Source organism: Symphalangus syndactylus, chromosome 17 (genome assembly GCF_028878055.3).
Source record: "Symphalangus syndactylus isolate Jambi chromosome 17, NHGRI_mSymSyn1-v2.1_pri, whole genome shotgun sequence".
Lineage (NCBI taxonomy): Eukaryota > Metazoa > Chordata > Mammalia > Primates > Hylobatidae > Symphalangus > Symphalangus syndactylus.
In genome coordinates, this window is record NC_072439.2 from 36702231 (window position 1) to 36712677 (window position 10447).

General features: G+C 45.7%; 1 protein-coding gene across 1 annotated transcript; it reads left to right on the top strand.

The window, feature by feature from the left end:
* Window positions 1-1714: 1714 nt before the first annotated feature.
* KRT1 (keratin 1) lies at window positions 1715-7395 on the top strand. Its single transcript, XM_055247456.1, has 9 exons — window positions 1715-2367; window positions 3381-3595; window positions 3913-3973; window positions 4390-4485; window positions 4651-4815; window positions 4947-5072; window positions 5636-5856; window positions 6387-6421; window positions 6514-7395. The coding sequence occupies exons 1-9, from the start codon at window positions 1774-1776 to the stop codon at window positions 6936-6938; spliced, it is 1938 nt and encodes a 645-aa protein (XP_055103431.1). The 5' UTR covers window positions 1715-1773; the 3' UTR covers window positions 6939-7395.
* The last annotated feature ends 3052 nt before the right edge of the window (window positions 7396-10447 follow it).

The window sequence follows — 10447 nt, forward strand, 5'->3', positions numbered from 1 at the left end:
ATCCATGGTTTGCCACTTACAGAGTTGCTTGGAGCCAGCTGAAGTTAGAGCTGGCTTCTCCCCTTTGAGTCTTCAATTCTGTGTTTATGTGCAGGCCCGGGGACCATGCCAGGCTTCTAAGAAGTCTTCGAAAAAAAGTCTGCGTGGGGTTCTGGTCTGTCCAGATCTGAGTGCCACTATTATCCATTGATATTGATCAAGTGCTGCTCTCCAGGAAGGCCTCTGAGGTTTCCTGGTCCATTGCAATGCATGCCGGGTGCTCTTGCACTTGGATGGAAGTAAAATCTCCTCACTAAACTCTGCGCCACCAAAATCCCCTTCTCAGAGTGAACTGAAGAAACATTTTCCAAGGCTTGCATTGCCAGGAGCCAAGGACTCAGAGTGATTAGACAGGCCTTCTGCCCTCAGAGCTCTCTGTGGCGGGGCACTTCCCATGCTGTCTGGCTTTACACACAGCAGGCAGAATGACTTGAATTCGGCTGCTGTGCTGTCGTACAACATGCTGTTTAGGATCTTGCACACTATAGCTAGGTATCCTTGCTTCAAATCGCAGCCACCCCACTTATCAACTGTGTAGGCTTGATCACGTTATTCAACCCCTGTGCCTCAGCTTCCTCATTTTACAAATGGGGAGAAAAATAGCATCTATCTCAAAGTTGTGAAAATTAAGCAAGTTAATACACATGTGCTACGTAGAACAGTGCCTGGTACATGGTCAGTTTTTGATGCATGTTAGGTATTATCATTATTATTACCTCCAGAAACAATTTAAACTTCTCAGATCAGGCTCTCCAGACACCTCTCATTGTCCTCCCTTCCAAATCTGCATTTATCTCTCTCTCTTTACAGTCCAATGTGAGGCTTGAATCACCTGTCAAGCCTCACCTCCACCCTGTGCTTTACAAAATGTCCTAGAGCTTCTATCTACTTGTCTCACTGCTCTGTGGGCTTTTTCACTCATGGGTGTTTGCATGCTATCCATTGCTACCTGTTTTCTGTTGCTGGTGTCTGTCTCCTGCTCTATATTTGAAGAAAAGAAACAAGAAAAGGAATAACTGAGAAACAGAAAAAAAATGTCTCTCCCTTCTGGTCCTTCCAGACCACCCACTCATCCATCTTGTTCAATGACAGCTTCTCTTCCTTTAATTAATCACCGTGGTATATTTATAAAGCTTATATTTATGAAAGACCTTTCAGTTTTTTAGTTATTAAAGCCCCTTCTCTTTGTCAGGGTGTAACTGAGTGAGCTCTGGAGTTTGGAAGGAAGATCTTAGAAATGGGCCAGAGAGCTCCTTCTGAGATCCAAGCACGGGGAATTGCACCTGCTGTGCATGGTAAGAGAGTGTGCTTGGTAGCTCACAAGGGCAAGGTCAGAATAGAAACTTTCATGCCTTTGTGATGGGCATTATGAAATCCTACCAAGAAACACCAGGTATCAGATGTGGGGTCCTGTTTTCCCAAAGCCACAAACGCTTGAAGGAAGATCTTGTGTGATAAAATAATTACCACATGAACCAATCTTGCATGCACAGCAATTTTGAGAGCCCATCCTGGGAGCTAGGTGTGTAGTGTTTATCGTATTGTTGAGGCTCGTAAAAATCTTGTATGGCTGCAGGCAAGCCAAACCCTTGACAGGCACTGCATCTCCGCTGACTCTGGAGGACCAAGCCCAATTTCTTCCATGTATATAAGGGGAAGTCTCTATGCTTGGGGTAGAGGAGTGTTTAGCTCCTTCCCTTACTCTACCTTGCTCCTACTTTTCTCTAAGTCAACATGAGTCGACAGTTTAGTTCCAGGTCTGGGTACCGAAGTGGAGGGGGCTTCAGCTCTGGCTCTGCTGGGATCATCAACTACCAGCGCAGGACCACCAGCAGCTCCACACGCCGTAGTGGAGGAGGTGGTGGGAGATTTTCAAGCTGTGGTGGTGGTGGTGGTGGTAGCTTTGGTGCTGGTGGTGGATTTGGAAGTCGGAGTCTTGTTAACCTTGGTGGCAGTAAAAGCATCTCCATAAGTGTGGCTAGAGGAGGTGGACGTGGTAGTGGCTTTGGTGGTGGTTATGGTGGTGGTGGCTTTGGTGGTGGCGGCTTTGGTGGTGGTGGCTTTGGTGGTGGTGGCATTGGGGGTGGCGGCTTTGGTGGTTTTGGCAGTGGTGGTGGTGGTTTTGGTGGAGGTGGCTTTGGGGGTGGTGGATATGGGGGTGGTTATGGGCCTGTCTGCCCTCCTGGTGGCATACAAGAAGTCACTATCAACCAGAGCCTTCTTCAGCCCCTCAATGTGGAGATTGACCCTGAGATCCAAAAAGTGAAGTCTCGAGAAAGGGAGCAAATCAAGTCACTCAACAACCAATTTGCCTCCTTCATTGACAAGGTGAGTTTCTCTGCTCATTGCACTGGTAGGGCTGCTGCTGGTCCACTTGGGATTGGTGCAGTCAAAACACATGTAGGTTTGAACCTCAAGTTTCCACGTTTACGTGATTAAATGGATGTTTTGTGGAATGGTCTCCTAGGAGATACGTTAGAAGTATGCTTGGGAATGGTGCTAATGACTCTCTCTTGGACAAAGGGTTCGTGGTCTACCTAAAGATGGATCAGTGTGACATTAACATTTAAGTGCTTTTTATTCAGCTCTTGAGCTGAATTGGGACTCATATCTGTTGAATGAAGATAATAGAAATGGGGCTAACTGAACTTTCCAGGGTGCAAGTGAGAACCCTGGAAAGGTCTTCCTAACCAAAGAAAAGGAGCTGAGTGTGAACATAGTATAGAGTGCTATTGTAGCAGAAAACATGTAGTAAGTCAGTGCCAAACATCTTTTGCTGTCAGAGGGGAGCTCTGCCTTCTAATAATTTTACATTGGTACTGGATGAGGCTAGAGTTTTTTTATACTAATATCTCCAAAAATCAGCTCTAAAAAACCCGGATAAACCATTTCTTTTTTTTTTTTTTACTTTTTGCTTAATCATTAATAGTGTCAATCCAAGGTTATCCACAACAAGTTTCAAATCCAATTTTGAATTTTCCTGATATACTTTTGAAATCTGTGTGTGCCCTGGGGATGCAAACCAATTTTTATGGTAATATACCTAGCAAAATTTTGGAAGGCAAATCTCTTAAATACCATGCATCTATTTCAAAACATAATTGCAATAATTCTGTATGTGCTTTGCTATTGGTATTTGTTTAGTTACTCCCTTCCAAGCCCTCTCTGAATTAACGAGTTGGGTTTTGTTATGCAGATGATGTTAACTTGATCATCTTCTTCCTATTTCTCTGTCATGGTCAGAAGATACGAATCAAAGTTCTTTTCCAAATGAGGCACAGGCCTCCATGGCTATGGGACCCCATTTCTGCGTCAGGAGTAATGGGGTCTTGTGTTTTTAGGTGAGGTTCCTGGAGCAGCAGAACCAGGTACTGCAAACAAAATGGGAGCTGCTGCAGCAGGTAGATACCTCCACTAGAACCCATAATTTAGAGCCCTACTTTGAGTCATTCATCAACAATCTCAGAAGGAGAGTGGACCAACTGAAGAGTGATCAATCTCGGTTGGATTCGGAACTGAAGAACATGCAGGACATGGTGGAGGATTACCGGAACAAGTAAGGGACCCTGTCTGGGCAGTTCTTAACTTTTGCTCTAAAAGAGTTCCAGAAACTGATAAGCTAAGATCATGAAGCAGCATGTAGCTATGTCTTTTCTTAGGTTAGAGGCACATCAATTTGACATTTTCAGAAATCTTCATTTTCTTAGGAGATGGAAATAGTCTCGTGGTTTTATTGCTCTGTAGAAAGGAGTGGCCAATATGTCCTAGGTTCATAATAGAAAGGCAGTGATAAGCAATGCCACCTTTAGTCTAGATGCTGGACTTCAGGTCTTACTGCCTCTGGATCTCCCGATTGTTTCTGCTTTCCTGCAGGTATGAGGATGAAATCAACAAGCGGACAAATGCAGAGAATGAATTTGTGACCATCAAGAAGGTGAGCAAATTCTGTAGGATACAACTCACATTTGAAATAAATAAGGGAAGAGGGTCTCCAATTACTAAGCAGAAAGCAGCCATGATATGGAGAGCCAAGTAGTAGACCTGAGGAGTATCTGGAGTGGGGATATCTTTTCACATCAACATGGACCTGGACTGATCCAGGCACTTGGCTTCTTCATATTTCCCAGCACCTTACATAGTAAGTGGAGAGGCAGGTTCTCAGCAAGCCAGGCACACTCCCTTGATGGTGCTATCCGGGCGTGGGGCAGTCAGGGAACTGTGATCTACCTGGGGTAAAAAGGAGTGGAGTAGACCCAAAGCTCCTTTTTTGCTTGGAGAATCCCCTCACAGGTAATGAGAGGGACCTGCCCTGGAGAGAATGTGCCTTCATGATGTCCCTTGTTCCTCTAGGATGTGGATGGTGCTTATATGACCAAGGTGGACCTTCAGGCCAAACTTGACAACTTGCAGCAGGAAATTGATTTCCTTACAACACTCTACCAAGCAGTAAGTCTTCCAGTTTCAACCAAGTTTATCTAAATGGAGAGTTTTTAAGCCTGAACCCACAACGATTCAGAAGAATAGATATTTATCTTTTATCTCCTGACTGCTTTCTCTAAGTTGTTTTTTGTTTTAGTGCTGTAAGAGTCACTAATCTATTATGTCTTGCAGGAGTTGTCTCAGATGCAGACTCAAATCAGTGAAACTAATGTCATCCTCTCTATGGACAACAACCGCAGTCTTGACCTGGACAGCATCATTGCTGAGGTCAAGGCCCAGTATGAGGATATTGCCCAGAAGAGCAAAGCTGAGGCTGAGTCCTTGTATCAGAGCAAGGTGAGTGGGTTGAAACCCTAGCCAGTTTCCCTGAAATGGCTTGTCTTGCTATCCTATGTTATCTCATGTATGTGTGCCTGTGCCATGCTGAGTTCTGCCTATATTTAACAAATGCTATCTGCCATCTTTAGTATGAAGAGCTGCAGATCACTGCTGGCAGACATGGGGATAGTGTGAGAAATTCAAAGATAGAAATTTCTGAGCTGAATCGTGTGATCCAGAGACTTAGATCTGAAATCGACAATGTCAAGAAGCAGGTATGTGCTTCCTCCTTCTAGCACTCAGCTGTATGGAATGGGGGTAACCCTCAGGTAAAGGGCGAGTGCTTTCTAGTTTTGAATCTTGCAATTCATCCCAAGGCTACATTATTATCCCTGGTTCCTTTTGTGGCTATGCTAGTTTCCAGAATGCAGCCATCATGCTGGGTTCTCTTTAGGGAAATCTGTGAGAATGGCCTAGTAGAGAAAGATGGGATGATCAATGTGAGTGATCTAGCCTATGACCCAAAGTGGGCTTAAGAGTTGGGGAGTGAGAGGAAGGGCAGCCAAGAGGTTTTAGAGTAGGTGTTTAGAAGAATGTCAAGTCTGTAAGGGTTGTAGGAGCCTTGACTCAGGGCCAAGAGAAGCTGTTGAGTTACCCCTAACATCTTTTAAGGAAGTCAACATGGTGACGCGTTATCCGGAGGATGGGTGTGAGATGACTTAAGGCCAAGTGGTTCTGTTGGACTCATTATTGGCCTCACCGGAGTGGGGAAACCAATTGGGATGAGGAGGCCTAGGGGGGAATGCATATTATGAGAGGGTGTCACATTCTTTTTCAGATCGCCAACTTGCAGCAGTCCATCAGTGATGCAGAGCAGCGTGGTGAGAATGCCCTCAAGGATGCCAAGAACAAGCTGAATGACCTGGAGGATGCCCTGCAGCAGGCCAAGGAAGACCTGGCCCGCCTGCTGCGCGACTACCAGGAGCTGATGAACACCAAGCTGGCCCTGGATCTGGAGATTGCCACCTACAGGACCCTCCTGGAGGGAGAGGAAAGCAGGTGAGGAAGGGACGCTGGGAGTCGAACCTCTTCTCATGGTCCTCCTTCCTTGCAACCTGATTGTTGTTGAAGATGCAGCCATCTGATTGCAGCTTGTGCTGGGTATGGGGAAATGAAAAGTACACGGAGCAGGAGGAAAGACCTAGTTTTACTTTGGGAGCTGGAGTCCCAAGCTGTTTATTTTTTTCTTCTAGGGCTGTAACATATGTAGAAAGAGCTTTGAGGTGGAGCAAATTATTCTTTATCTGGGCTGCCTCAGATGGCAGCTGGCCTAAAGTCAGCACCTTTAGAGGGGGCCTTCATTGGCTGCAAGGCTCTTGTCTCATTTATATGGGAATTTCTCCGTGTTTGTACTCTTGCTGAGAAAAAATGACAGGTCTGGGAGGCCAGAGGGGCCTGGATTAAGTTTCAGATCAAGTGCATTGGAGAAGCCCCAGATGGGGAAAGTCTTCAAGGTGGTGGAGCGGGGAATGGGGAAGGGGTTTGTGAAGCTGGAGTATCCTGAGGAATTTTCTTTTTTTCTCCTACAGGATGTCTGGAGAATGTGCCCCGAACGTGAGTGTGTGTAAGTACAAGCCGATTTCTCAGGGGCATGTGCAGGCTTTGTTGGGTTGGAAAGGGAGTTGAGGTTGAAAATAACTGAGCTTCCTCTTGCAGCTGTGAGCACAAGCCACACCACCATCAGTGGAGGTGGCGGCCGAGGAGGTGGCGGCGGTGGCTACGGCTCTGGAGGTAGCAGCTATGGCTCCGGAGGTGGTAGCTATGGTTCTGGAGGTGGCGGCGGCGGCGGTCGTGGCAGCTATGGCTCCGGAGGTGGCAGCTACGGCTCCGGAGGTGGCAGCTATGGCTCTGGAGGTGGCGGCGGCGGCCATGGCAGCTATGGCTCCGGAAGCAGCAGTGGGGGCTACAGAGGTGGCTCTGGAGGAGGCGGCGGCGGCAGCTCTGGCGGCCGGGGCTCTGGCGGCGGGAGCTCTGGAGGCTCCATAGGAGGCCGGGGATCCAGCTCTGGAGGTGTCAAGTCCTCTGGTGGCAGTTCCAGCGTGAAGTTTGTTTCTACCACTTATTCCGGAGTAACCAGATAAAGAGATGCCCTCTGTTTCGTTAGCTCTAGTTCTCCCCCAGCATCACTAACAAATATGCTTGGCAAGACCGAGGTCGATTTGTTCCAGCCTTACTAGAGAAAAGAGCTATGGTTAGTTATACTAGCTCATCCTATTCCCCCAGCTCTTTCTTTTCTGCTGTTTGCCAATGAAGTTTTCAGATCAGTGGCAATCTCAGTCCCCTGGCTATGACCCTGCTTTGTTCTTTCCCTGAGAAACAGTTCAGCAGTGACCACCACCCACATGACATTTCAAAGCACCTCCTTAAGCCAGCCAGAGTAAGACCAGTTAGACCCAGGGTGAGGACAGCTCCTTAGCATCTTATCTCTGTGCTGTTTTGGTTTTGTACATAAGGTGTACGCAAGTTGTTTTTCTTTTGTGGAGAGGTCTTAAACTTCCCATTTCCTTGTTTTGCTGCAATAAACTGCATTTGAAATTCTCCATGTCTCGATTGCCCTTGTTTACGGCACTGTCTAACCTGGATGGGTGTTTTGTGAGGTAAAAGAAGACACTAGAGCCACGTGGCATATGGGAAAGTCATGCACACAAACATGAGAAAAATGCAGAGGCCAACCAGGCAACATTTCACCAGATTGGAATTACAGAGAGAGAGCCAGCACTTTCCCAGACGGTGGGGATGTCATGGAGAAATGGAGAGACTGGGTGGCAGGTCTTATTCATTTGAGAAGGCTTTCTTGAAAAGGGCAGTGAGCAAGCAGGTTGGGAGGGAGAGGTGTGGCATTGAGAAGAAGGGAAAGTATTGCATGAAAAAGTAATTCTTCATGTGGAACAGCCAGTAAGGAGGGGCATGAGTAATATAGGGTCAGCAGTTACTGCAGCCAGAATACAGACTTTGGCCTGGGGAGTTCAAGAACTAAGAGTGGTAATAGAGAGTTGGATATTCCATTTCCCTTCTCTTTTTGTGCCACCACCCAAAGCTCTGTCTAATCTAAGAAGTTCCCTTGTTGACACATAGCTCATACTTGTGAAGTAGTACAACAGGATAGCATAGTGGCCAGAAGCATGGACAGTTGAACTCAGATATGCTTGGGTTTGAATCTCACCATCACCATTTACTAGTTCTGTAATACAGTGCAAGTTATAGACATCTCTGCACCTCAGTTTTAGTATCTCTAAATTGGGGATGATAATGCCTTCCTTGTGGGAATAGTGTGAGGACTGAATAAGATGAATACACATGGCTGAGCACACAGTAAGCACTAAATAAGTGCCAGTTTTAATGATAATGGTGATGATGATGCAACATTGCTTGTGGGACTCCATACAGCTCAGTAGATGCTTGCTCAAAGAAACAAGTTACCATCAATTTTGTAATGGTTCTATGACCATGAAAAAAGCAGTCAACTTCTCTGAGGATCAATTTCCTTAGCTTCCAATTAGGAAAATCCTTCTTAGTTCCAGAGTCCCACAGGGCTAATGGAATAAGGAGAGTATAGATCACACATGTATTATGCGAACACAACTCAGGTGAGCTCTATTCTTCCTTCTCAGTTATCCCTTCTGTAGGGACCCCAGTGTCCCCTGCTATCTTTCTGTGTCCTGACTGGGAAACACAGTGCGTTGGCTGCTCCGTCACTTGGCCAGCTGCATGCTTTCCTTTGCAGGCTTGAAGCAAAGCTGGGTCTCGGACATTCTCAGGCACTGACAAAGCTGTTTAGCTGTTGCTGGGAAACACTGGGAAACAGCCCTTTTGTTAAACACACAGAAACTAGCCTTCACCCTGAGCCAAATTCCTTAAACTCGTCTATGAAATTCCATAACCTGACTCCTTAACTGCAGACATACCCAGCTAGAACATCCCTCATGTCCCTGTCCACCGCGAGAATGCTGCACTTCACTCTGAAGGTTTAGTCCTCCTTTTAAATGCTGCACACCGATCACCCTGGTGTTTAGTGCTTTGTTTTTTGGAATCCCACCTGGCTCCATTTTGGGATGGTTTAGGGCCCTTCCTCATGGAAATTCCCCTGCTGTCACTGTCAGAGTGAGTCCAGCAGTGGGTTTAGCCGGATGAAACACCTTCACCATGTCCATTTCCATTCGGACTAATGTCAGAATTTGAAAAGCACTATGGTAGAGTAGAAAGAACAAGGAACTGTACTATTTAAAGGGCAGGCAAAGAAAAGCCATCTATAGCTTATAGGATGTGAAGATCTTTGGATGTGACTTGGCCATCTTGAGCCCAAGTTGTCTTGTAGGGGAAATGGGAATGAGAATATTTGCCTCTAGACATCAAGAGAAAAAGAAATATAATGTGAAAACCTTTGTGAATTGTAAATGTGTTATACAGAGTAGCTAAAAGAATTAAAAGGGAGTGACAAAAAGTAAAAGGCAGCTGGCTTCTCAGGGCCTCCATGGAGGGAAGTACCTTGATATGGTCACTGTGGCTCAGTGACAGCTCTGCAGGGACAGGAAATTGATTTGTTAGTGCACCCAAAGTTGAATCTGTCCTGAGTACTGACTTATGGGAACCAAACACACAACAGATGATGGGTGTGTCAACCAGAATGTCCAGCATTAGCTTGTGGGGAAACACATACTTTCAGTGACTGAAATACCATCCTGTTATCAAGAGATCTGGGAAACCAGTGACAAGAGCTGGCTTGATCTGTGGATTTAGAACAATGAGAGTTAGGTGGCCTTGAGGGAGATGATTCACTCTCCTTCACAGAAAAGCTGACCTCTGGGGTCAATAGATACAGCCCCTCTCTCCCAGGGATGCTACTGAATGAACAGTGATGTGTTCTTATACTGTGGCCCACATTTTCTAGATTCTTTCTTAGGTTACAACTTTATTTAGTCACATTTCAGTACTGGGGATACTCCTGTTTATCTTGTTTGGACTTGAGTTTTTATGGTAAGGTCATGAAACAGAGAAAAAGACAATTTGCAGGGAAACTTACCAAGGCTTGTAAGGTTAAAAGGATGAAATGAAAACCCTGTGTAAGTCAGTATATAGTGAAGAAGTAAATTGAGTTAGACCAAACGCCAAAATGCATCCATATTAGAAAGATGATAAAGGAAGACTCTGGATTTGGTTCTGTTCAAAAAACATTTTCTGCACAAATACGATGTATGAGGAACTGGGCGTTGGGGAGAAGATGATGAGTGAGACATGGTTCTTGCTTTCAGAGAGCCTAGAGACCTGGGTGGTAGCAATGGTAGAGATACATACAAGACACAGAAATAGACATACAGGAGCATAGATGATTGAAAGAGATGCTTGGCAGGGCTTTAAAGAGTGAATCAGAGTTTTCAGGCAGACGAAGATCTTCAAGGCAGAGGGAATTATATAGGTAATGACATAGAAGAGTGAAATTTCATGAAGTAGTTAAGCATATGAAGAAGCATGGAATTAGTGACAAGAAATGATGTGGAAAAGATATCCAGATCCAATCAAGAAGGGCCTTGTAGGCATTCTATGGAGTCTGGACTTTGGCTTCTGGGTCAGAGGTTCTCAGATGGGGTTTTCA

What these genes read in the sequence shown, in the direction of transcription:
- KRT1 (XM_055247456.1), top strand. Translation starts at nt 1,774, where the DNA reads ATGAGTCGACAGTTTAGTTCCAGGTCTGGGTACCGAAGTGGAGGGGGC. An exon ending in TTGCCTCCTTCATTGACAAG is followed by an intron (nt 2,368 to 3,380) that starts GTGAGTTTCTCT and finishes TTGTGTTTTTAG; the next exon opens with GTGAGGTTCCTGGAGCAGCA. An exon ending in CTGGAGGGAGAGGAAAGCAG is followed by an intron (nt 5,857 to 6,386) that starts GTGAGGAAGGGA and finishes TTTCTCCTACAG; the next exon opens with GATGTCTGGAGAATGTGCCC.